Source organism: Indicator indicator, chromosome 26 (genome assembly GCF_027791375.1).
Source record: "Indicator indicator isolate 239-I01 chromosome 26, UM_Iind_1.1, whole genome shotgun sequence".
Lineage (NCBI taxonomy): Eukaryota > Metazoa > Chordata > Aves > Piciformes > Indicatoridae > Indicator > Indicator indicator.
In genome coordinates this window covers 8,292,118-8,320,079 of record NC_072035.1, presented here as the reverse complement: position 1 = coordinate 8,320,079, position 27,962 = coordinate 8,292,118, and the positions used below count along the sequence as shown (strand labels likewise).

At 37.4% G+C, this 27,962-nt stretch overlaps 1 protein-coding gene across 1 annotated transcript; it reads right to left on the bottom strand.

The window, feature by feature from the left end:
• Positions 1 to 2,639: 2,639 nt before the first annotated feature.
• On the bottom strand, positions 2,640 to 27,654 carry MPHOSPH9 (M-phase phosphoprotein 9). The gene is made up of 23 exons (XM_054392513.1): positions 27,551 to 27,654; positions 26,509 to 26,659; positions 24,996 to 25,085; positions 21,527 to 22,053; positions 19,753 to 19,876; positions 18,335 to 18,425; positions 16,978 to 17,084; positions 16,440 to 16,565; positions 15,218 to 15,651; positions 14,206 to 14,364; positions 13,078 to 13,165; positions 11,715 to 11,930; positions 10,836 to 10,883; positions 10,409 to 10,473; positions 9,638 to 9,739; positions 9,118 to 9,255; positions 8,277 to 8,449; positions 7,336 to 7,500; positions 6,901 to 7,021; positions 6,086 to 6,189; positions 5,068 to 5,279; positions 4,496 to 4,564; positions 2,640 to 3,216 (listed from the first exon to the last, which is right to left on the bottom strand). Exons 1-23 carry the CDS (start codon positions 27,652 to 27,654, stop codon positions 3,115 to 3,117), a joined length of 3,516 nt encoding a protein of 1,171 aa, XP_054248488.1. The 3' UTR covers positions 2,640 to 3,114.
• Between the last annotated feature and the right edge of the window lie 308 nt (positions 27,655 to 27,962).

The following is a 27,962-nucleotide window of genomic DNA, read 5'->3' as shown; positions in this document are numbered from 1 at the left end:
CTAACACCCAACCTAAACTTTCCCTGGTGCAATCTGAGGCCATTTAATTTCCTCTCATCCTGTCACTTGTTACTTGGGAGAACCATGCTCCAACCTCCTTTCAGAGGGTTTTCTAGAGAACAAGAAGGTCTCCTTTACTCCAGGCTGAACAATGACAGTTCCCTCAGCTGCTCCTCACAAGACTTTTGCTCCAGCTCGTTTACCAGCCCCATTGCCTTCCCTGGACACACACACCAGCACCTCAATGTCCTTCCTGTAGTGAGGGTTTCTTGCTATGGGTTTGTGGTTTTGTTGCATCACTCAACACTTCTGTTTCACTCTGCAAATGCCAAATACTACCAGCAACCAGCCTACCAGTTATCCAGTTAAATCCTGGGTAACTCTAAACTCACCTGGTTCAACAGAGATGCACCTTGATGCTGCAAGCTCTTTGTCATCATCCTCTCACCAAAACCTGCTTCTATTCCTACTATTTCTAGGGTCCCATCCTGGACAGTTGCCATTTGATTTGCAAACAGTACCTGAATTTGCAACCACCATGTGCCACATCACTGTTCTTTGTAGAGACATTCCCAGTTTGCACTATGCAGCTCATACCTGAAGCCATTCATGGTACAATAAGGCAACTTTACTTTTTTTTTTGTTTTGTAGAGATGTGGACAACTAGATTTTTTGTTTGTTTGTTTCAAAGGCTAAGTCTCAGAGCTGAAGGAGTTGCATGGGAGTGTCTGCCAAGGGCAGCCCAAGACAGAACAAAGTCTGGGGCTCCCAGCACAACCTAAATAATCTGGGAAGCAATAAATGCCTCCCTAGCTGAGAAATGTCAGGTGAAGAATGCAAGAGGAAGATGATTAAAGTCCTCCTCAGAGGAGGCCTAAACTTCTGGTTCTTTGGAAGTTCTTATTTGTTCCCAAATACAAAACAAGGCAATTTGCTCGTGTTAAGGGGATGGATTTTTTTCTAATCCCTTTTAAGAGTGTCCAGCAAACGCACAGCAAGCTCAGTCACGTTTTCCACAGCCAACACATGCTTCGTGTGCCCCACTTTTTGATGCTTCAGGTCTGATTTTCAGAAGCACTGAGCATTCAGGCCTCCCACTGCTTTAATCTGGAACTGCAGATTCTCTACCCCTCTAAAGAATCAGACCGAAGGCACCCTACTGAACAGGTCACCCTAAAGCTGGGATTTTAGTGAAAAGGTTGTCCTAGAAGTTTACTAAGAGCAACACTTACTTTTTTTTTTCCTCCTTGCCTTTCAGTGCTATAATAGAACAGAAATAGCCTCCAGAGCTCCAACAGATGGAGGAGGACTTTTGATTAAAAAATAAATTCTGACTAACAATTCAGTTTTCAGTCTGTAATAAAAAAGAGCACACGAATGTGAATAGCAGGGGAAAGAAGGGAAGGGAGATAAAGGGAGTGAAAGGCAGTGAAAAAGCTGAACTGATTTACCTGCTTGTTTCTAATGTCTGTCAGGAAAATTCTGTTTGGTTTTGCTATAGCACTGATAAAAGAAAACAAGATCATTAGTGGACTCAGGACATTTTGCTATGATGGATTCCTTGTAAGAATCCTTCTGGCCACATACTTCTGAAGAATACTTTTAAACTGCAACTGTTAATAACTTTAAATGGTGGAGAAACTTATTCAGCTAAAGAGGAGAGCTACACAGGGAAGTCAAGATTCTTTTTTCTTCCCTCAACCTCTTCTAAGTAAAAATTACAGGTAAGAATATGGAATATGATCAAAATTGTACATCTGTTCATGCAGATAGGAAATATATTTGAACAAGTTATCTGCAAACATTCAGACCCAATTTCTACATTTTAGAGTAAATGGGAAAATGAATAACTAACATCCCCAGCTCTGGTCTTGTATTAAAAGAACCTGCAGGGTAGAAATGGCTGCAAAAAAATCCAGGCTTTCCAAAAGACTGTGCTTGGGTAGGACAGTTCTTCATCAAGTATCTTAAAACACAGTACTCTAATTTTAGAATCAGACCTCCACAAGCTTCCTTGATGACAGCTATTCTGGCCTTCTAATCACATCATCGGTGGCTAAACATCTTGAGCAAGGACAGAGTTTGAAACATGCAATATGATTAAAACCTACATTATCCCTGATGTAATATCCTAGAACGTATTAATGTTCTTGGGCAAGAGGAAAGAATCTAATTAAACATTTATTTAATATTAAATACAAACTCAAATATCAGTGTTGGACAGTAATTCAGCAATAGGCCAATTAGCAAATATATATTTCTTTTCCCAGAAAAATGCCATGTTCACAAATACAGCTTGGACTTGATTTAGAAATGCAGGCAGTCAGAACACTGGTGTGGCACAAACCCCAGTGGGGCAGATTAAATCAGTAACTTCAGTTAAGTAGTTGCAGTCCTGGAGTGTCAGCTGGAGCTCACTGGGAGATGGGATGGCTGCTGTCAGTCCAGTGAATCCTGGTTGTGGCAGTATCAAAATTCTACTCACTGCGACTGTTAGGAGACAGCAAATAACTCAGAGCAGTATTTTCCTGATGCAGCCAGTGGTAACCAAACCAGCAAACCACACACCAGTTTGCAGCCAGCCCACTACAACAAAAGTATTGCTCACAGTTCAGTTGCAATGAAAAATAGCCAAAAGATTTAAATTAAAAGGATTCTCATATATACCAGCAGTTATCTTTAACACAGGTAATGCACGTTCTTTTGTATTAAAGTTCAAAACTCCCTATTGGCTAATATTTACATCATACCATAAATATTTATCAAAGGGTGAGGAAAAAGAAGTGCAAAAGGGTAACACTTGTCATCTTCTCAAAACAAGCTGCCTTTGAGTTTCTTATTCTTCTTAGAAATTGAATATCACTATTTAAAAATAAGATCTCTAAAAATATTCCAATATAGGATAAACATTGATTTCTCAGGTGTAACAAAAATACGTTTAAAATATAGGTGGCTGTTCGAAGTACAAAATATTGCTGTTTGTAAAGGGCAACATGGTTGTAAAACTGCTATTGAGGGTTTATAAAAATACAAAACAATTTGCATTTACTGAGTGCATAATTACATATTAGTGCAAAAACAACCCAAAGCACATTTGCATTCAAGGGAGAATTGTCAGAGATTTGCAGAGGTCCGTAAAACGTGAAATCTTTTCAGAATCATGCGTATTGACCCCAAATCTCTGTTAATCCTTTCCAAGCGATCTTCCAGGGCTTCCTAAAAGAAAGGAAAAAAGGGAGAGAGAGGAGAGGGGAGGAGAAAAAAAAAAAGGAAGGGGGTGTGGGGAAGGAAGAGAGAGGAGGTAGGGGGAAAGGAAAGGAAAAAATGGAGGGAAGAAGAAAAAAAGGGAGAGGGAAAAGAAAGAATTTAATAACATACAACAAAATCCAATGAGACTTCTAAACTGAAGGAACCACTATTATTCCCCTATTCAACCAGTATCCTTTCAGACTCGTTACTCACATTATGTTAGCACCCAAAACCCAGAGGCAGAACTACAAACCTTCTGAATTATTTTTATGTGTCTGTGTGTATGTGTGGGTTGTTGGCCTTTTTTTTTAAACATTGTTTAAGATATTTTTTTTCCGTGTGACTTTTGAAACTCCATGAGATAAACTTGGCAAGAATTAGGACAGGCTGCTAATTAGGGAGACACATTTAGGAAACAGCTGACCGCTGCAGTGAGTGGCAGTATTGATTTGCTGGAATGCAGTTCCTTTCAAATTGATAAATTGGTAACAAGCACTGGGCTTACAATTTAGAAAATGCTGAAGTTGTAGGCTTCAAAGAGACCTCTAAAACACAACTTTGAGATGCTCTTTATTAATAGAGCCTGCAGAGCTTTCCAAAGAAGCCCTCTCCTGTATTTCACTTACACTACTTATTTTTGCCTTTTTCTTCTTCATGCTTTCAAGTAGACAAAAACCAAACAAACACAACCTAAACTTTGCAATTTCTTCTACAGCACAACATTCTCTCTAGAGCTTCAGTGCACTGTTCCACAGTCACTGAATTTTCTTCCTGTGTTGCCTTTATCTGCTTCTCAGTGTTACCACAAGAACTGACTATTCTTGCAGTAATTTAGAAAAATGCATCCCATGCAAGTAACAGGAGATATAAACACACACAAGAGAAGTTCTCAATTTGGGGCAAGGGGTGGTAGAAATCAAATGCTTGCAGGGCTAATTGCTCTGTTCTGCATCACGTGCCTACTCATTACCTAGACTTGCACCTTTAACATAGGAAAACAGAGTGTGTTTATAATTATCTTGCAGTAAGTTCCCCGTTATCTTCTAACACAGTAGAGTCTAGAGAATAGAGACCATCTCTCACACATATTCAAAATTCAGTTGTGTTCAGGGACAATTCTCAATGGGCTGGAAAAATTCCCCCAGTAATCACATTTACTATATAGCAGAACTTTCACCTATACTATATATTCTCAAGTTGTGGAGGAGCAACTTAAGAGAACAGTCATGAGTAGAAGCTTTTTCACCTGATTTAATCTTGCTTGCAAGGTCATTCTTCCACCAGAACAGGGTATTCGACTCAATGCAGCCTCAATCTAATAATGGAAAATACTTCAGCTGTAAATTATAGTTTCAAGAGCCAATCTAAGCCTTCCAGACTCGTCTTACAGAGAAGTGAGGTGTATAGATTTGCAGATACACATATCCTGCCTTGCTCTCAAACATTAACTTATGTTACTGTGCCATACAAAACTGATACAAGTTAACATTCCTAAGCAGATCCTCTCAGGGATCCTTTGGAGGGCTCTTAGTGCCAGAAAAACTTTACTTTTTGAAAGGCTGATTTAAAGCACTTTCTTCCTTGATGGGCATCAATTTCCATTCACACTGTGCTTATGCTAAAGGGACTCTTTTGTAATGAGATTAGGGACAGAAAAAGACTGGGAAATAGAGCAGGGAATGATAAAGGCACATTTCTAGAGTAACACTAAAAGCTGTGCAGGAATTTCAGCCATGCGTGGCATAGGTATACAGCTACACCCCACACCTCTCATACAATGACATTTTGTAACAAATTTACAATAAAAGTAATCTTTGCCTGTTGCTTTTCTTGAGTCAGCTCATCAAAAAGCCTCTCTGTTTCAGCCAGAGTCTTAATCCTTGCTGTGTATCTGAAGTCCCCCTCACAAGGTGACAGCACTGGGTCATGTTTTTGAGCTATGCTTCTGTCGTCCCAAGCTGTCACTTTCTTCATTCCGGCATTGGTGGATTCAGCACCAGAGCTGTGCCTGACACCCGAATGCTGCCTTCCTATCAACAAAACAGGGCTTTTGTTATTTGGTTTGTAAATGTTTGTGAAATTATTACACAGGAGAGAAAAATAAACCAGTAACGAGAAAAGCTGTGTGATCTTGGAGGTACAGAAACTACAGATAGGGACTAGCAAAGCCTCATTATCTTGCCTTAAGCAAACTTCCCAGAAGAATGCAAAACATTTGTATGGATCATCTTTCAAGTGATCTTCAAAACATAGCATATTTTTTTTTGGTTAATAAACAGATGACTGTACTGTGCTAATTAAGAGTTACTTTTACTGGTATAACATATCGAAATATCACCAAGTAGACTAATTGTCATGAAAACACTCGTTTAAATAAATGCATTAATAAAAACAAAAGCAGAACATTGTGACAGGGATTACAGAAGTAAGGAAAGATTTGGTTCAATCAATCACTGAAAAAATCTGAAACAACTGGCTTTGTTATAATTACTCTTTGCTCTCTGTAAGGCAATGTTTAGCTACAGAATTTTATTAGCATGGCTGAGTACCTCTTAATATAGACCCTGCTAAGATATGCAAGGTATAACTGAGTTAAGCATAGGAAAAGATACTGCCTTTCTTTCTCAATTATTTCTGTTGTTCCATTGTTTGTGCACACACACACATATACATAATAATACAATACTGTGTGAATGGTATTTCTCTGTCTACAGGAATAAACCAAAATTTAGAGGAGTTTTAAAAGTTGGACTTCAGAAAATGTCATCCTCCTAGTCAAGCATCTGTCACCAATGTGGAAGACGTTATGGTAAAAAAAATAACTTTGAGACCTTACCTTCTACATCATCTACTGACAGGAACTGGAGCCTTTTCCTTGGGTTATTGTGCTGTAAAGTAGATGTAGGACCAGCTTCCAGGTCATCTAGAAGTATATCAAATCTACAGAGCAGGAAGCACACAACAATTACTTGCTAGAAATCATACATCAAACAAAAAATTATTTTCTACTTTTTCATGGTCTGGTTCAATAAAACAGGTGTTTTATAAAAGAATTTCTATCACACAGGCATTGCAAGTCCTCTGATCACCACTCATAGTAGCATACCCCAACATACTCCCTATTTACACACACCAAAATACTCCTTCCTTGTGACTTTGTTTCAGAAGCAAGCCAAGGTGCTGCCCCTGAACATGCTGAGCTCTCATGTTGTCAACCTCAAGAAGCATCAAAGTAGTGCTAGACGTTCTTCTTCCCCATGCAAGTGTCCCACACTTTAATCTCACAGCCAAGTACATTCTCAAACTCTACAAGCCTTGCCAAAGCGAGCAAAGAGCTCCATAGGAACCACAGTACAGTTAGCAGGAAGTTAAGTAATTTCGTTTTCAACATGCTTGTAGGTGCCATGACAGGTACCTAGATATTACTCTCAACTTCTATTAGTTCTTTGTCACTGATAAATGTTGTGTCAATAGTAAACCAACATCTCATCATGGTGACTGCCAAAGACAGGAAATCATTCTAGACTCTTCTTGCTGGATTTTAAAAAGTAAAACTGAGATTAAATTCAGAAACCTTCACATGATTCATTTTCTAGGAATTTTGATGCACAGGAACTGATCAGAACACACTTGTCCTCACAACACTCGTACCTTGTCACCGTGTTTTCATTTCTGCTAAGCAAATGGCTAAATCCAGGAGAGAGGTTTTCTTTTGGAGACCGTTTGGGGCTGTATGTCACAGACACTGGTGCCAGCATTATCTCTCTTCTTGCTGCAAAAGGCAAAGTTTAACTACCTAAATAAAACTTCTCCCAGTGCACTATCCCCCACTCACACGCTTAAAGAATGCTTTTCAAAGCTGTTTAGGTGTTTATTTAAAACTGAAGAAAAGTGCATCACAACATAGAAAAAAATTAAACTAAAATCAAATCTCTCAGGTTTTCTATGATTTGAGACAAGCTTTTTTCCCAGACTGTTGGAATAAGGCAGAAATCCTATTTTTATTTTTCTTTCTTCTAGAGCAGAATTTTGTCATTTGCTTCTACTTTTTGAGCAGCACAAGCCAAACTTCAGAAAAGCACTTACTTGGAGTATTGGCCTTCCTGTTTGAAGGAGGAAGGGATGATGACCTCTGGCCAGAAGGGGGGCTGTACCGTTTTGGTCTGTGCTGCTCTCTACCTTTTTCTGGGGATCTATTAACAACTAAAGAGGTTTCAACAAACCCAACAGTTTGTCGACGATTTGATGTTTCTAAGGAAAAGAGAGAGGTTATTATATAAATCCACCTCTTTCAATACATGAATTCACAAATATTCTCCTGTACTCAGCTTTTACTGTACAAAGACTGCACTTAGCCTGCCTCACATCAACGTACTTGTGCTGTTTTGCTCAAATCTTGCTTCCTGCTTGTCATATCCATGAAACAGTTTAAGTCCTGGAAAAGGATGCTTTTCAGTGTTTGGGGGAGAAGTGATGCTAAGTAACACTGATTTAATAAAGAGACAGTGGAAAGCAGATCAAAAAAATCTTCTGGGAAAAAGGGTCAGAGTACCTGCCTGCACCAAGAATACAAAAGCATTTAAGAAATACTCAGTATTTTCTAATTGCAAGGCTTCCTAAATCAGTATTGTTAGAACAGCTCAGTGCAGTCTACAGTACACATGCCAGCTTTTAGTAACATCCTGATACACCATGAGAACAAAACTAAAATGGATGTACACCCAGCCAGCGCTTCGTGAGGACTCCATTAACTGTTTACAAATACTGAGATATTCTTAGAAAAAGGACATTAACTACTCTGAGGCTTGAGACCTAACAGCAACCTTTGCATTCCCTCTATTTTAAACAAATTATTTAACTGTATCATTTTGAATTTTCTTAGGAAAACTCCAGAAGTTTGCATGTTAAAAGTGTTTTTATCTCATCATTCAAGTTGGATGGACTTTAATGCTAAGAACAACAAAAGCAAAAGACACACAAAGAAAACTCAGTAAAAAGAAGTTCAGGAATATAAAAATAAAAGTTACTAGCTGATGCATCTTCTTTTTCTGTCTGTGTACCCCAATCTTTAAATGCTTTTGCTTGTTCAAGTTCTTTAAAGGCTTTTATAATTGGTGCTTCTGACATCTCATTTTCTTTTCCTGTTGTGTTTGTTGAAGAGTCTTCTTGTGAGGAGTCTTTTTCAGGAGGAGAATGGTACCTTAAAGAATGTGAGGTAGTGGAAGGAGAAAAAAGGAAGAAGTTTTTTTTCTACTTTATTTCATATATCCAAATACTAATTGAATAAACAAAAACCGAGAGAAATTCAGTCTGACATTTACAGTCATCAAAACAAAAAATTTAAAGGCGTTTTTTAATTTCAGCCAAGAATCTCAGAGGATTGTGTTATAGCTAACTAAAGAATTTTAAATTGAACAGCGTGAGTTAAATTTAGTGGGTTTAATTCAAAGTTCTTAGAAATAAATACACACTAAGACTTCAGAAACTTCTGAGGAAGGTGGCAAACTATTAAATTACACCCTAAATTAAATTGAAGGAGAGCTGCAGCCAAATGCTACAGCTCACATCCAATAAAACAGAGCAGTGTCCAAACTCAGAGTAGAATTTGATTCAAAATTGACAGCATAGAGACAGTGGCACAAGATGCAGTTGAAGCTTTCTGATATTTCAAGGCAGGTACTGAAGGGTGCTGCTTGCTTCACACCAGGTTAGCAAAGGAAGAAAGCGCTTTTGTCTTCAAAGGATTGTACGGCATTGAGAACTGTATTTAACAAGTATAAAAATCTAAAAATATGATTCTAGTCAATTCTGGATAAAACTGTTTTTAGAAGTGTTCAACTTACAGGAGGCTGAAGGAAAGCCACTCACCGAGGAGGAATATAGGTTTCTTCTAATCTGTTGTCTTTGGGGCTTTCCTGGACTTCCAAAGGCTGGCCAGTGAAGATTGAATATTCTGCTCCTGGTATCAACCACTTTCGCCTGCTGACATCAGGAGTGGCCAGCTTGCTAGGGGAGGAAAAAAAACTTCAGAATTATGAAAGCCTTTGGAATTTTTCCCTGGTTTTTTAATTAAAAAAAAAAATCCAGCTATTTACTCTGGTTAGGCAGAAGTAACAACAAATACACAATGAACTCGTAAATACTGTGGAAAAATCACTACTTTTTAAAACATGTTTGTAAAGTACAAACAAAATAGTAAAATATATTTTTTTTTTATGTTGAAGTCGGTTTTAATAATTTCTTGCCATGTGAAATCTCTGGATTACATCACGTTTTAATCCAGTTTAGCCAATGAAATGACATCACTGACCCATTTTTTTAGTCAAAACACATTGAAAGGCATTCTAAACCACAGGACTTGTTTCCACACTGTGGAATAGTCACTTACGTGGCACAAGAGGTCCTTAAGTTACTTTCAGTAATGTGGCGAAGTTTCAGTGCATTTTCATGTTCTACCTGCTTGAGCTGAGCTTCCAGTTTTGAAATTGTCCTAATGTAGAAGTAGCAAACGTGTTACAAGATGATTCTAATTATATAAAAAAAGATGTATTATACACAGATCTTAAGAGTTTACTCAGTTTTATTCAGATATCCTGGTCAAGGCAGAAAAACAAGAGCAACTACTATATTTTTGTCTATTTAAACAGGTATATAAATATGCATTTGAATTCTAAATTAATTAAGTTAGGTAACCTAGCCAGAAAGACAGGACCAGGAGATATCACAGCATTCACCTCCAAGGGGTTGGGGAAAACAAAACAAAAACATTTTTCCTCTTTGAATGATGCACTGTATAAAGGTCTTCCTTGACTCTAGATTTTAATGAGAGGTTCCTTCTGTGTGTCACCACTCAGGTAACTCCATCAATCTGCTGCTCAGGCTCTTTTCTCTCTCCTACATACTGCTGTCCACATCTTCAGTGAACTGGCCCTTCATAATGGAACACTTCCCCCACTTGGAGAACAGAAATGCAGGGTTTGGAGCAGGATATAAAAATTTCCTTTTCCCTACAATTTCCCCAGTCTGGAATGGTCCCTAGCTAGCAGCATTGAGAATCAGGCAGGGGAAGATAAAGCATCAATAGAAATACTTGACTGAACTGTCCTTCATTTCCTCAACAGTCCCAATAAAAACTGAAGGTACAGACTTTGGCATTTACCTTTTCAAATCAGAAATCTGAGTGTTTGCATCAAGCAATTTGTTCTCGGTTGTATTTAACGTATCCTGCAAGTACACAAGGGAAAAAGTAAAAAGCCTGGAAACTAGAAGTGTATTAAGAGAAAAAGCAGTAACTCTACATCAGCCTTGAAAACAACACATTAAATACACCTTCCTATTTGAAAGGGAGGTCCAGCAAATTGATTTGGCTTTGCCATATTTTTGCTGTCTATGACTGGAAAACAACACATTCCAAATCCCCTCCTTTTCCCTCCAGGGCTCTGAAGGCGTAGTAAGCAGCTATTAGATAAACTAAATATGGATTTTCTGTTTGATCTTTTCCAAAATACTTAATTCAGCTAACTCTATGACACATTATCACATAATTTGCATCTTTGGATTTTTTTAATTAACTAGCATGTTCTTACCTTTACTCTTTCATGTTCTTTTCCAAGGGACTCATATTCTCCTAAAAGCTAAAACAAAACAAAAAGAACACACAAAGCCACACTGAAACCACCACAATTAACAGTTTTGTTGACTGCTATAAAATGATCTGAACTGCTTGCCTAACACATGCACGAGCTCTACAAGGGGATAGAGTATTCTTTAACAGTATTTGTCCAAGTGTAGCATCCTCTAATTGGAACAAAAAAAGCTCTAGATAGCACAAGAGGAGACAGTTAAATTACTTCTCTCTAAAGAAACTCAATGAATGAACCTGCAAAATTCCTCAAGGACTTTACAGGTGACTTTGTATTTTGGAATTTTAATTGTAAAAAAATTAAAACATGAAGTAGCTTTTCCATCTAATACCCATTTTGCCAATTCATTCAAACATTCCACAAAGCTACTACTGAAAGATCAGAGGAACAGTTCCTTTGATTCTATCTAAACCCATACACAATTCACAGTTTTAGCAAATTGTGATAATTTATCAAAAATCCAGCCCATCCCCACTAAACTTAAGAGGGGAAAAAATAACTTGGGAAAATAATTTCCTGTACTACCTTGAAAAATAAAATGAACTAATAGCACCTAATTAAATACTTGAGACAAACTAGGACAAACATTGTCACATCAAGTACACACTTGCTGCCTTTAATAATTGTTATTAAACATCTATTAGGTTTGTAGCACCACCTGACACCTCACCTGCTAAGCAGTCACTGAGTAACTTCTGTTCTCTTAGTTGTGCATTCAGACTTTACAGTGGTAAACTGAGTGGCTCCCTGAAACGCCCAGGACCTGCTGTGCTCCTAACAGGCTGTGCACCAGCAAACATTATCACCCATTTCCTTACTTACATTTTGAAACATTTTGTTTTCTTCCTTTAGCCTTGTATTTTTGTTATCAGATAACTTGTAAGCCTTTTCAAATGCTTCCTCTAGATCTTGAAGTCTCGATTTTAGTCGACTGATAGTGTTATCCTTATCTTTATTACTTGTGCGCATTTCTTCAATCCGTTCTTGCAGGACTTTGGAAGTGTTACTGACTGCACAGAAACGTTCTCTCCAGTCTGCCTGGAGGAGAAAGAACATCCATTATGCTTACCTAGCAGATGTCTTATTTCAGTACAAAGCATAAATCTAAAATCATCTAAATAGAAAATAAAGGCACATCTGTACACAAACTAAAAGAGATGTTTTTTCTCGTTTTTGTGAAGCATAAAGAATAAAAATTAAGAATCTGACCCCCAAAGGTGTGTTTATTCTATAGGATTTAAAATATCCAGAGGTTAGGCCTCTAATCCCAGCTGACTGCCTTGCTTCCCAGTATAGTACCTGAGAAGAGGCCTTCCAGTAACTGAAGGGGGCCTACAAGAAAGCCAGAAAGGGACTTTTTACATGGGCTTGTTGTGATAGGATGAGAGGGAACAACTTTAAGCTTGAGGAGGGAAGATTTAGACTGGATATTAGAAATATTTTTTTTTACAGTAAGGGTGATGAGACACTAGACCAGGTTACCCAGAGAGTTTGTAGGTGCCCCCTCCCTGGAGGTGTTCAAGGTAAGATTCGATGAGGCTTTGAGCAACATGGTCTAGCACAAGGTGTCCCTGCCCATGGCAGGAGGGTTGGAACTAGATGAGTTTTAAGGTCCCTACCAATCCAAACTATTCTGTGAATCTATGAATAGAAAACTGTCCAAAATAGATGGAATGAATTAGGCTCTCCAGGTGTCACACTTCCATGACACAGTGTTTTGTTCTTTGAACAATAAATGCAGCTGTGCAGTCATAAACAAAGTGGTCTGACCTAACCAGAAAGATTGTATAAATATTAGAAAACATTTTTGCCCCAGTGCAGACAAGATCTGCCTTTATCGTGGCTCTAATAAGAAAATGAAGAGAAAGTAATTAAAACAAAATTTTAGAAAATAAAATAAAATTAAAGACAGCCATCACAAGCACATCACATCTGCTCAAACTTTGATTGGCCTCTGCTAACCCAGAATGGTTGTTCAAAAGCAAAAGTGATGATGATTCAAGTAGGGAGTTTTAAGAAAGTCAGCTAGGAGTGTGACTGGTGTAAGATATTGGTTGATGTTACACGTTAAGGAGAAAGGTCGAAAATAAAAAGATAGATAAAACAGATCAGATTAATAATGAACAAGTGCATTCTCTTACCCTTTTAGTTAACAAAGCAACCCAATTTAAGAACATGCACTTACCACTTGCTTTTCTAGCATATTATTCTTGTTTTCCAGAGCTTTTATGCGAGCACTTGCTTCATTCAGAGCTGCATCTAACTGGTCACACCTATTCAGAACACACAGACCACAAGAATCTCTTGACATTTTATAATAATAAATCTATATTTTATACCTTCCTTCCTTCCTTCCTTCCTTCCTCCCTCCCTTCCTTCTGCATCCCCACAAATTTTGGTGGCCAGACTGTGACCTCCTCCCATAGCCCTTGGCCACTGCAGCAAACTGGCAGCTTGTGCAGAGGTTCCAGATGACTCAGAGCAAGAGCTGCAGAACTAAAAGCAGCTGAGATGCACCAGAGCAGAGTTCCACTTCAGCTAATTGATGATGCTGTGTGATAATTAATGACTGAAATCATCTCACAAACTACTTTAACTCAATAAATGACTGCTCAGAAGTCACTTTTGATAGTTAGAATGCACTAGTGCTAGGAGATGAGTAGAGTCTTGACTACCCACACACTTTTCCAATTATCCTGAAGGGTATAATTCTTTTAAAGTATTTGAGCTGTCTAAATTATAATATGTATTTTGACTGTCAATAAAAATCACATCAAAACTTTCTATATATAGCAAACACTTAAGCTATATCTTATGGAATATATAGGTGAGGCACAGAGACTCTGGTCAAATCACACTGATTGGCAAATTGGCTTTTATAAAGCTACCAATGAGTTCAAGACTGGTCCTCTATCATCTGTAGGTCTCACATGAAAGGTAAATAGGGATGACGTCCACTAGCACAACAGGGAAGCACTATCTTACAACATTCTAAACTTGCATTTCAAACTGTTTAGGACTAACTGCCTGCCAGCCTTTCCTGAGAAACACTTAGAATAGATTCAGCAAAAAGCAGACCAAACAAGATTTCTGGTCCAAACATCACGCTTGCTGCCTAACAAGATTTTTAAACTGATCTTACACAGCTGTATTAAAATTTGTTCTTAATGAATGAATATTAGCATCAGAAGTGCAGGAAACTGAAGAGTGACAAACTTTTCAAGGCATTCAAAACTTGACATCCTGCTCAAGTTTTTAAAGTGGAAAGAATATCATTTAGCAGAGGAAGAGGACAAGTAAGGACAAACAGTACCTGTCAGCAAGATTTTGATTGATTTTCTTCAAGTCTTCAGAGGATGAAGTTTTATGGCTTGCCTCCAGCTGCTGTTTTAAGCTATGTATCTCAGAGTCGTAGTAAGCTCGTAGATCAGCTATGTGTCGAGCATGTTTTTCCCTCAAGTTCTGCCTAATCCTATTTTCAAAATAAAGAACAAAAAGAAATTTCCAGAAATACCCACATGACCATGTACTGCTGTATTCATTGGCACATAACGAACTCAGCACATCAATCTCTCTTAGAGAGCTCTGCTTCATTCAAATTAAAGCAAAGGAAGTTTCATCATCTAAAGCACCAGTGTCAGACACCGAAGACTTGCACAGATCTTCAAATTAGTACAAATATATTACTATATACAAATACAATACGAAGCTTTACTCTTTCTTTTCTCCTGTGCTATGCACTAGAAACTGCATGGAAAATAAAATCGGAAAAACTCCAACACTGGACTATCTTGAAACCATGATCCCTACATAATCCCTCACAAAGAACACGTGCTGTGTCTGCTTGTCTACATGCAAACCATGAGAGCTTCAATCATGAATGGGGGATATTTACTTTTCCTAAGTGCAGTAATCCTGTGCTTCTCCTACCACTTGACTCTAAAACACAGAACAACCCCCACAGAACTTTGACATTCTCTGTCAAATTAAATCTCTCGTATAGCCCACAAAGGAAGCGTGTATTTTTATTTTCATGTTTAGCTGTGCCTTAGATTAAACAGTATGGTCTAAAGAAGATTAAGCAGTATGGTATAAAGAAAGACAATTGTAAGAAGGGAAAAATTACTGTTCTATTTATATGCCATCTGTACTTCAGGGGAGAAAAACCAGGAAAGAAAGGGAATAAAATAAATCAGCAATATCCAGCTATGTTCTAAGCAAACAGAACTCACATATTTTATTAATTTTACTTGTTAAGTTTTGCTTCATTCATCAAAGTGCCAAACCTACAACTTTTAAAAGAGAAAAAAAACCCTCAAACTTACTTTGACATTATCACCGGATCTTCAACAGATGTCCCTGAAAGGCTATATTCTGGCAAACTGTTGTCAGCACACTGAGTAACAGAAGATGGAGTTAGAGTCCGTGCTTCTTCCTCCTCAGTGCTGACTAAAGTACCATTACTAGCATCTGTATATGCCATTGGAAAGGGACAGCTGCTCTTGTTTTCATTTTGGAATGGGTGATTTCCCCAGAGGTCCAACTGCACAGCTCTGCTGCTGGCAGGGTGTTTTGGAGAATCATCTAACCGAGAACTACTTGTCTGTGAAAAAGAGTCTGTGTCACAATGACTTGAAAATCCAGGCTCTGCCATAGAGTCTGGAGAAAAAGGAGTACTGTCTTCAGGAAGATTGAAGAAACAGCGTCCTGGGTTCTGCTGACCTGGTTTCATATGCAGGGTTGGGTCCAACGTCAAGATCTAGGAAGTAAGTTAGAATGCTTAAAAGAACTGTGATTTACCTTTTGTTCTGGTAAACAGAGTTTATCTGAAAACATTAGTAAACCATATTATACGTTGAAGGAATTATACTGAATATTACTACAATCATTTGGTAGGGACAAGCAAGATAAAGGGACACGTAGCAGTTTAAGTGAAGATACATATTTCCCAACATTTGCAACTTGGGTTTCTAAGTTTCCATTAAGAATAAAAGACATATCCTAAGCTCTGTGACTGTCTAGAAAACCTCTGAAATTTCAGTTATGTATATAGAAAGACTAGGATGTCTACTTGTAGGCTGAAACAATAACTTTGAACAGTTACTTTACAGATTATATAAACAAGATAGCCACATAGTAGGCATCATTACTGATTCTGTACAAGACCAAAAGCAATATAAAGAAACAGATGTAACAAAGAATATTTCCACAACCTGTGCCTCTTCTGCTTCACGAGTCTTGTGGGAAGTAGCAAGAAAACCCTGCTTCTGTAACTGCAGTTCCACAGGCAGTTCATCAGCTGCAGCCTCACCACAAGCAGCTTTGTCCCTGCGCCATCCTCAAGGTTGTGTAGCAAAGGTGCTTGTTTGCCCGGGGTATTCTTAGAGGTTCTTTTCAGCTGGATCCCTTCCCAACCTGATTTATCACACGACTGCACAAATTGCTGTTCCAGCAAAACGCTGGAGGTGGCAGCAGGGGCCAAGTAATGTGAAACCAGTCTGCAACCAATCAGAGCTTCAAATTGAGACATGAAGAAATTCACGTTACCTCTGGTGGGTGGCTTGACTGGGAAGGAGGCATAAAATCCTGGTCTGGCTGCTGCTTGTTCTCTCTTTGCCTTTTGTGATAAATATCCTTCAATGATGAGAGCTTTGCTTTGTCAGCAGAAGACACCTTCAACAGGAAAAATTGCTACATTAGTTTATCTGAACACAATCTTCCATCCCAAATATAAAGAAGCTGTGCGGTGGATAAATCTGTTCAGAACAGTAAGTGGCTTTTTTCAATGCACCCAATTTAAAAAAGGGTCTTTAATGAGGCACATACACCTTTAATACTCCAGTTAGTCTCTTTTCATCTTCTATCTTTTAAATGACAAAAGGAGGGCAATAAAGTCCAAGTGACTTTAGCAGGGGTAAATGAATAACAAATGAACAGAATATGAGAGATTGAGCTAACAAAAGAGTCCTCACAGCAAAGTTTGCTTCTGGAGGGCAATTTTTTCTCCATCATAGAGGAAAAAAAAAATAAAATCAAAGATGACAAGCAACTATAAGGCAACTTTGAAAACACATACAAAGTTCACCTGATGTGATGACACTTTTGTGGAGAAAGCATCTGTGAACTCGCTTCTGAAATTGGATGGTAAAGAGTGATACGTCTCCTTTTCATCAAACTTCCAATATGAAAGTCCTGATAAGAAAAAAAACAACAAAAGAAGAAAAAATAAATATGAATTTCAGACCCACAGCTCTAGAATAGGCCTTAAAATCCATTAGTAAGATGTTAATTTGCCATCTAACAAGGATGATGTATTAATTATTTGAATTTATCGTTTAAGGATCTCACTAAAGCATTTGTTACCAGAAATTACAAACATCTCAGTGCAAAGGACAAGCAACATAATCTGGATTACAGCACACAGTATCAGTAACAAAAACTACAAATTAGTGAAAACACGGATTTAGTCTTTGATGTTCAAGGAACAAGTCCTCACTTGCCACAAATTTTTCTATTGCTACTGATTTCAGTATAGCACTTAAAACTTGTATTACCCAAGGAATAACCCTAGACAGACACCTGATACTACAAACTCTTCGGTTTGGTACTTAGCAGCACACTGTAGCATGCAAAAAACAGACTACCAGGACTAGATACAGTCTCAATCCCACTTCAATTTCTTGCATGTGTCCCTCTCTCAACGGTTTGTGAAGAAGCAATAAATATACACAATTTGAAGGGCTGCATCTCTGTGGCCCTGTTACTGAAATGAATCCACCCTGTTGTGATCAAAATACGTGAATTAGTTGTTTACACACAAAAGAAGACAAACACCCCCACCACTACCACCCCCCACCAAAAAAAAAAAAAAAAAAAGCCAAACCTAAAAAAAAAAAAAAAAAAGGCAACAAAGACCCACCACCACTCCTCAGAATTACACCCCAAAACAACAAAAATAAAACCATACCAAAACACAGAAAAAACACCTCTCCGTGCCTAAGGGGCAAGAGCAAGCACCTTTCTTGCTTGTTCACATAATGCTTGAAGAATACCCTTGGCTTACAGGAGTTCCGTATTACCAGGCACTTCTGTGATTACTGAACCAAAAATGTTAATCTTTGAAAGATCATTTGACGCCTCACCATTATTTTAATAGTAATTACATTATAAAACAGTTTTAGACACAAAGCTCAGCTTTGAGATGTTGAGAAATTTGAAGAAAAACATGGCCTACATCTGCCAGCAGTGTGGGAGGTACCACCAGTTTCAAAAGCAACAGCAAGAAAAGCAGAATTATGTTACATCAAAGATTAATAGCTTGTGAGTGCTGAAACCCTCCTTACCTCCCCAAAGTTATTTGAGATGCATTCTAGTGAGTGTTTTAAAGAAAAAAAATAGTATTCAAAAGAAAAGGAAATTTAAGTATAAGAAATTAACTATACCTGAAGCTTCAGACACTAAGGAATTTGGACTTTTATTGGGTTGATTGAGGTAAAAAGCATAAGGTGGCAAAGCAGCATCGGTTGGGTTTGTCTAAAACAAAGGGAAAACAAATTTTGTAAGGAAAATTGCAAGGCAAGGCAAAAAAAAATTAAAAACCAAGAGTACAATTCTAAAAAAAATGCAAGAAAATGTTATTAGTCTTTTTAAGCAAAGAGATTAAATTTAATTATACAGCGTGATCCAAACCTAGACAGTTTATATTTAGGGCAATCACAGTGAAAATGGGAACTAAGCCACATAATAAAAGGATAGGCCTATTTTCTCATGCCTGTCTGCTTGTGGAGCATTTTTGATATTAACTCTTACAAAACCACATTTTGGATAGTCATCTAAACTTTCTTGTTCCTTAAGAGGTGCAAGTATGTAGTGTGATAACTTACCAAGAAAGTGTTACTCTTTCCTTATGCTAAGGTTGGAGTTGCTTATATTCCACTGTTACAACTACATAAACCCAAAGGCACACTGTCTATCTCTCAGACAAGATACTACATACCCTTCTCCTCATCACTACAAACTTTAAGCCACTTCCCCAGCTAATTACAGAAACACCTTTGAAAAGGCTGGGATCAATACATGGGGAAAAAAAAAAATCACATGATTTAAGATTTGCTACAACTCTCCTCTTTAATAGGAGGAAGAAACATCATAGATCTACCATAGAGATACAAGAGCAAGTGAGTGAGGGCAGCTAGCCTGAAAATGGTGCTTGGAGTAGTTCAGTTTAGTCAAATCATGGTCATTCACAGGTATAAAAGAATGTATTATTCTTACATAAACATTACAAAAGAAAAGGGACCAAAAAAGTCTGCATTTCAGCATAAGAAATTGCTGAGAATACTAAAAAAGCCCAAACCAAACTAAACCAAGAAATTTCTGCAAGCTAAAATCCCAATCTGGAAGAATAATATCTGACCTGAACAAAGTGACTAATGCCTTCACAGGCATAGAGCTCCGTGTTCTAAAAGAGAAGTTACCAGCTGAAATCAAAGATCTTTCCAAAACTTAAAGGTATAATAAATTACCATGACCTAAAGCTTCAACTGAGAACTTATATAACTATTATGCCTACAAGGAAAGAACAAGTGTCACTTGGGTAAATTAAGAAAAAAATTAGGCAAGGAATAAAATAAGGCAAAGTAGCTATGTGAGTTAGGAGAGAATGATCCAAGAAGTAAGCTCTGCCCACATAAACTTTAAACATAAAAATGGGAACTGGAAATATCACTATGCAAATGCTTAAATCCAAACTCAAGTGCTTAAATCAGCACATGCTGAATCAGAACATAGTATAACACTGAAAAACTATCAGTGACAAGAATAATATTATAAAAACATTATAAGATAAAGAGAGACTTACATTCCCAAGTGGTAATTTCCTTGCTTGCTCATTTTCTTGCATAGAGTTCACACACACTTCTTCAGCATTTATTCTTTTTGGTTGGTTTTGTTTCAACTTTTGTGCCCATGATGTTAAAGATTTACTAGATGGTAAGAAACACACACATGTACTGTAATTACATCTGCCCTTCTCAGTGGAGACATGAAATCAATTTCTTCTTCAAAGGGAAAACATGGGCACTGAAACTCCAGCCGTTGTGCATTTTTAAGAAGCAACATGAAGTAATGAATGCTGAAATGTTTTAGGGCCATTCTTCTAAATTAAAAGTAAAACAAAACAACCACCAAAAATCCCATAAAAAGAAATCCATAAAGAAAAAGTGCTAATGAACTGCACCTATAACCAAAAAGGCTTTCAAAAAAAGTCCTAATAAAGAGCTCCATATTTTCAACCAGGCAACTTTTTTTTTTTTTTTGGTCTGTTCAGGCAGATACTGATCAAAGGCACGATACCGAGCTGGAATGTAAATGAAGTGTTTTTTCTTATTGTGTTATCAGTCTGGTTATAAAGAAGGTATCAGTTAAGATGTACTAAGGATGCCTCCCACCTCAAGAGACTTTTCAATAAGAGAAAGATCAAAACAAGATGTAGAAGGAAAGAGAGGGGAAAAAAATAAAAGCAGAACAGAAACAAAGAGACATTCTGAAATTCTTCTGAGAGGTAGATGTGGAACAACGTTCCCATTTTATTAAAAAGTGACACTTTGGAAAAAACACATACTGTCCCAGTTTGGGACAAAGAGTGTAAAGAATTAAAAGGGTACAACTGAAAAACAAACACAACTCCATTTAACTGAACTATTCCATCTTGGTTCAAACCCTTTTTTCCTTCAAACTGAGTTCATAATACAGAACAGACAGCAATTTCAAAGAAAAAAAATTACAGGACAAAAGGAAAATTATACAGATAGCATTTCAAAAATTGTCTGTTTTTCAAACTGAGAAACACTCTTGATTTGAGCTTCTCCATCTCTAAGCTCCCCAAATCAAATTGTTTTATTACAGACTAGCAAAACACAAGCTTGTTTTCACCATTCTCTTGTTTTTTCAACGGAGAGAAAGTTTTTATCTCTGCAAACCATTATCAGGGACTAACAGGCAACATGCTGCCCATCAGACCTCTGACACTCTTCATGACCACATGAAGCCACTGCCATCACAGTCAGTTTGACAGGGAGAGTAAAGCACACTGTTAAATTCTGTGCAACTAGACCAGCATTTGGTCAGTATTAATGCCAGATTATCTGGCCAGCCTTTCAAAAAACTCTTGGTAGATCCACCTACTGTCTAGAGCAAAACAAAGATGAACCCACAAAAACAACAGAAAAACCCAAATCCCTTTGCCTGTCATCTAATTACAAATTATTACTGTAATGCATGAATATAAGATGGCAAAAAAAAATAGTGGAGCAGAATAGCAAAATAACAGTCATGTAGAAGAGGTAATCAGCACCTAAAATTCCAGTGTGCAGATAACACTATGCAATCTCTATCTTAGCACCTATTTGCAAAAGAAAGCAGATTTTCATATTTTCCCCCAATGTATCTACAACAGAAAAACACTGCAGATGAAAGCATGCATCACACAGAAATACTAGGCTAAACAAATAACTTTATCCGCCAAGTAGCATAGGATTTTTTGCAGTCAAGAGGTTTCATTCAATTCCAAGATGTGTTGAGTAAAAGGGGTCTGTCTATAACATATGAACAGATTTGAAAAGTTTACCACTTACCTGGCTTTTTTTCCACATTGAGCTTCATCAACTTTATGTTCAGATTCAGCAGCCAAATCTAAAATATCATTCCTTCCTGACAAATAATTTTCCTCTGTTTTTGGGGTGAAAAGTTCTACTTGATTTTGAATGCTGGCTACAACTGCATCACTCTGCAATACTGCTGCATCACTCTGCCCTTGGGAAGTTTTCTCCATGCAGGCTGTGCACTTGCTAATGCTGTGAGATTTGCTGGGGTTCAGTTCAGAGGCAGAAAGGGTACCAAGGGTATCATACCCACTGCTCATTGAAGCGTCTTTTGCTAAACATTCCTGATGCAGATCAGATGCGTTTGGCTGACTTTCAGCTTCGTGAGATCTAAGCTGATTGACAATACACTCATTTTCTTCAAAGAGTTCAGAACGCATCCCCATTTGCCTCTCTGGTGATGAAGTGTCTGCAAGCTTGGCAGGCAAACTTCTGCTCTTGCCGGCACCCCAGTTGCTGGTCTGCAGTTTCACTAACTGCCTGATCTCATCCTGAACCAGCTATAGAAAAAGAAAAGGAAACATTCCTGTGAGATCATGCCACAAATCATATTTATATTTAAATGCATCTTCAATTCATATTATTAATGAGAGAATTAAGAGGACTTATTTCAAATAATTCAATTTTTCAATGTGTTGACATCTCATGCATAATGTAGATTTACACATACTGTGCATTACAGTAGAATGTGCATGAGAACAGTCCTTCATTCCATGCAGTGAGTTACACGTCTCAGTAGTCATTTAGTAATGCAAAAAAACAAAACCAAAAAGCATGCATGTATTCACTACATGCCTCAGAAACATAGCTACCTAACAGCCAGTTAAACAAATACAAACTATCGAGGTATGTCGTCAGAAGTTTTGCTAAATTTAGGTCTAAAAGAGTTCATAACTTGGGTATAAATTTGTAAAGATTTCAAGGGCACTATTCTGATACACTAATAGGAATAATGTACCTCTGTAAGATTATTTGCATGAAATTTGACTTTGAAATCTTTGATTTAGATAATATGTTATTAGGCAGTTCATATAATAAAAATATTCTTATTTTGATTATTTTGGTATCCGACGGAGCTGCTTAAATCCATTACCCTATCCTAGCTGACTCCAGGACACTAGATCAACAGATTTAAGTTACTCTTTAGTCTGAAATGCCTGTGAAGAGTTATCTCAGTATGACTGATAAATAATTATTTATTTTTGAAGTTTTACAGTTGTCCACTGGTACACTAAAACAGCTCTGAGAAAGTGCTACTGCTTCTGTCAAAGGTCATGAAAGACTCCATGCCAGTGCCTCATGGCTGTGTCATTTGATCAGTGATCAGCACTTCTACAGTTAACCTGAGATCAGTGAACCCTGTATGAGCACACAACTCTAATTACACACTACAAGATCAGAGTATAGAAGTGTTTTCTAGAACACATTTCAAACCAATTCCCTCAAGAGAAAAAAAAAAAGAAAAGAAAACAACCTTGTGATAAATTTAAAAACATGGAACTCTAGTGTTTTTTTTCCACAGTACTCCAGTGAATTACTCACATATGAATAGCATGTGGAAAACAAATTGAACAAAAATAATTTGCTCTCTGAAAGTAAGAAATAAATAATAAGACTTAATTTCAGAGGAACCTACATGTAATGCCTCATATGTTTTATTAGATTGCAACAGAATTAACAAGTGAATTTCAGCTCAGTCTTTCTATTAAAGACTTTGCCACAACAAAGTGTTTTTTTTTTGTTGTGCTAATAATTTAAGTCATGACTGCAGCAATCAGTTGTTTTAATGCTGTGATTCAACTGTTGAGGAGTGTAGGAAAAGGAGAACAAAAGGGAAGAGACAGAACTGTGAAAGGGAAAAACCCCAAACTGATCAGATCCTGTGTTGACATTTAATCTTTATCATTAATCATTTATGCAGGAAAAGTAAAATATTGCTATTCCAATTATATAGCACTTTTACTTCTCTTTGCATTGTCACAAATAATTCCAAGAGAAGAAAATACCTGGGAAAAATAAGATGACGTTTCTATACAGTTTGGGAATTGTAGGTGAACTCTTTTTTTTTAACTCCTCTTCAATAAAGTCTGATCTACAGGTGGTGATAGTTTGTCATGGGCACACTTGTCTTCTAGTGTGTAAATCATACAAGACAAGAACAGATCCCATTGATTCCAAAACAAAGTCAAAGTCTTTTGATCCACACTTTTCACATGGATGAAGATTTATTTTTATAAGCACAGTTGGTCTTGAAACACAGCACAGCGTAAGCCTTATATCAGAGTCATGTCAGTGCTAATGCAGCACCTTGCTTTTCTACCCCAAACAGAATATTACTATTTTTGCCTTTTTGTTGTTTTTGTCAGAACATGCTGAGTTCCCTGTTATTTCAGCATTTTCACTAGGTCACTGGTATTCCAGTTTAAGTTTGGAATAGCTCCATCTGTTTTATCTAATGCACTGATACAACTGAAAGTGAGTTTTAACTGTTGATTTTCTGTTCAGTGTGGCAATTCATGCAGTTACTAAGTCCCTGCTGATACCACAGACTCGGCTCTTCCAGAGGTAGCCTTTCCTATTAAAGACAAAAACTGGCAAAGCCAACACAAAGGATTAGCCAAGAATACAATTAGCCACAAGTGAATCCAACCACTTACAGTAAGAGGAAGTAAATATGAGGGAAGGAAACACTGGTAGGACAAAAACAATGAGATGGGAATGGGCAAAAAAAGGTGGAGAGGGAGAAACAGGAGACAGGATAAAAGAACAGTACCTCTTGTTAATTCAGTTCAGGAACTGTTGATTACTACTAGTGTGGAGGGCATCAGAAAGTGAAGGGAAAAACAGCAACCAAAATGATGAAGATATTAAGCATTATAGAATTACCATATCTTAAAAATGCATACACATTTCTTCTGGTTTAATGGATAAATATGGTTCAGCAAAAATGTGAATCTTCACATGGGTCAGTTTTAACTGATGGGTGAAATACAAGGGTTCAGCTATCACAGTGAACATTTTCCCATGCTACGTTCTGTCTAGATAAAGTAATGACAAGCTGTGTAACACTTTCTAATGAAAACTACCATGTCTCAAAGTTAGAAATGATACAGTCTAAGAGCCAATAAAAACCAGCCTGTCCCTATCATGTGGGCATTCCGAACTGAATCTTTGTGAAAACCAAACAACTGACAACAAATAATGCAAGAATCTTCATTTCTAGAACGGTTCCTATCAGTTAGTTTGTTAATTAGCCAAGGCTGTGTCAAATATACATCATGTAAAGTGGTCATTCTAGTCATCCACTTCCATGAACGGCTGGTCTGAATATACTCACAGAAAGAGGTAAGAGTGCCAGAGACCATTTTTTTGGAAAGGAGGGGGATTAGAGAGACTACAAACATTCAGCCCAACCTACCTACATTAACATGCCATTACTTACTTGGATCTGATGGTGGAACTGCTGTTGCTGGGCAACTATTTGTTCCTGACATTGTTTTTCCACCAGTCTCAATAACTGTAGCCACCTTGTCTATTAAATCAAAGTAAAATCATTAAAGCATAGCCATATTGCATCCCTTACCTTTTACTTTAGCTCCAAAACAGTTCTGGAATGCTGCACTTAGGTGTTGACATAATACAAAGTTTAACAGCAACCCTGGTTGTCCACCCCACAACATGTGCAGCCTCCTATCACATCAATGGTAACAATTCACTGTGGACATATTCACTTAAAGGTGTCAGCAAGATGACACATCTCTACATCAAATGACTTCAAAGTAGGAATAGCTAGCAGGAAAGTACAGGCACAGGTTGATCCCAGATCAATAAATTATAGGCAACTTTTAAATTGATAGCTAAACATCCTTATGTCCAGTGATCCATTCGCTTCAATAAGAAACCATTCTCTTCAACAATCCAACTAAATGCCATGATATATAACAATTTATTTATAAAAAAAATTAAATACATGGATTGCCTAAAGTGTAAAATCTGAATTTAAAAAACTGTTTTATACTAATGCTTATGGAGCTTGATGCTTGAAGCATAGGATATGGGATACAGAACGCATGTGCTGAGACAAACACATCTAAGTTCTTTTCTTGGAGCTGTTGAAGAGCACCCAAATTAAGCATCTGTCAAGAGAGAGTTTGATGGACCACAGCCAGAAAGCTCACAAATTCTGCAGGAACAAGCCCATGGTGTGGAAACCTGAAGTTCTTTTTGGAGACTAGAAACAATGATAAAACTGAAAATTTAAAAAATATAAAGCAAACATTAAATTAAGGTTGAAAGAACTAACTCAGTTGAATCTACATAATGATTTTTGGTTTGTTTTAAATCAGGAACCAAACTAACAAATGGAATAATAAATAACAAAACCAGAAACATTCTTAGAATGAAAACTTCTAACTTCTAGAATCACTTCAGATCAGTTTGAAGTGCCACAATTTTAAAGGTTGAAATTTTCCCATTTCAAAATCTGCACTCTAAGTATTGTAAACTTTGAAAGAAATACATAGTCACAACTGTATTATAAAAATAACAACATCACAGAATAGGTTAGGTTGGATCATCTGGTTCCAACTCCCTGCCATGGGTTGAAACACCTCCTACTAGCCCAGGCTCCTCAAGGCCCCATCCAACCTGGCTTTGAACACTTCCAGGATTGGAGCCTCCCCAACTTCTCTGAGCAACCTGTTCCAGTGCCTTACCAGCCTCATAGTATAAGGAAAAAGTTTCAGTACTGTAAAAAGCTAAAATAAATTTGCAATAAAACTCATCCATCTGATTAGTTCATCCATTATAAAAGGATTTGTCCCATCATGAACAATAAACACATACATATATAGACCTCATTGCCAAACTACATCATCTTTAGGTCTGCCTTGCAAACTGAAAAGCTGATATTAATTTAGTTGTGGGGTTTTTTTAATGAACTTTACATGAAATACCTCACAGTTCTTCAAGATTTCCGAGTCGGCACTTCCAATATTCTGGATATCTTGCATAAAGGAGGCAAGCAGCTCAACAGAACCAGGCATTAATGAGGACCTGGTATTCCCTGAGTAACCAGAAACTCCATTGGGATTGGATGAGGGACTTCTAGTGAAACACGAGGAAAAATAGTTCAATTATTCATTGCGTCAGTTGTCATACATAGCGGCCAAAACACTATACTACATATGCTGTGCAGCCATAAAAGAATTACAAACTTAATTTAAGCCTTCATCATGCTGAAAAACAAACCTGATATGTTCATAAGAACAAGAATGTTCTTCAAGAAAATGTCAAAGAATCCACAGCACACTTCATCCTTATCTTACATGAATTAAACGCAGCAGCTTTCCAAAGAGACAGCATAAAGCAGCACAGATATTCCTGCTCACTAGGAAAAATGCCATCGATATCAGCTTGTTATCAAATCTCTATGCTTCTTCATAGATTCTGAGGTCAGGTGAAAGATAAAAGCTTCTGTGTAACAATGATTTATGAGATCCCAGACTGCTGCCTCCTTTTGAGAAGTTACACGTGCAGTAAGCAACTCATAATTCTCATCTGAACAGGTCAGTCAAGAGCCTCTCCTAGCCTGTCACTTAGGCCATTAGTTCATACTTGCCCTTCTTACTCACTGGAAATTGAACAGAAGAACAACTCAGTTTTTCTAAGCTGCTGTTCTCTACAAATAACTTAGCATGATACATGATCTTTCCAAAGAACAATCTCTTACAGTTTGTCCAAGACAGGTTTCCATGCCCCTCCTCAGTTTTAAGAGACACAAGGCAATATAAGTTACTAAGATTTTAAGGAAGGCTTAACAGTCCTTTCAGCGAGGCTTTTCCCATTAAGGACTGTATCTCTAAATGCAAAAACAACCCTTAAAATACATTGCAGAGTATTACATATTATTTCACCTTAGTAACAATGTTACTGTAAAAGCATTCTAACTGAGCAAAACAAAAACAGTCTTTGTTAGGACTTCCTTCAACACATTACCTGTTACAGTTCAAGTTACAGACAGAGCTGTCGGTATTCCTGACATGAGAGTTTGCAGATGAAGGGATTTCTTGTACTGCATTCACCATGTCACAGCTTTCCATATCTTAATCACAAGTGTGATGTTACCCTGAAATATTAAGCATCATCTCTCTTATTTAAAAAAAAAATAAATAAAAAATTACTTTGTTGTTTGAAGAAAGAGAATTTGATTAAAGAGACAGCTGCTTCAGCTAAACAACCCCAGAAAGTGCTAACGTTCCGCCACCAACTTTTCTACCTTGTTCTGTGCCATGCTTGCAAACAGGTGCTTTGTACTTGTTGAGACTTCTACAAATGAAAGATTCCTATCTGAGCGTCACACATCTACACTGGGCTGTAAAGGGTGTCTGAGCCCAAAACATTTCTGGTA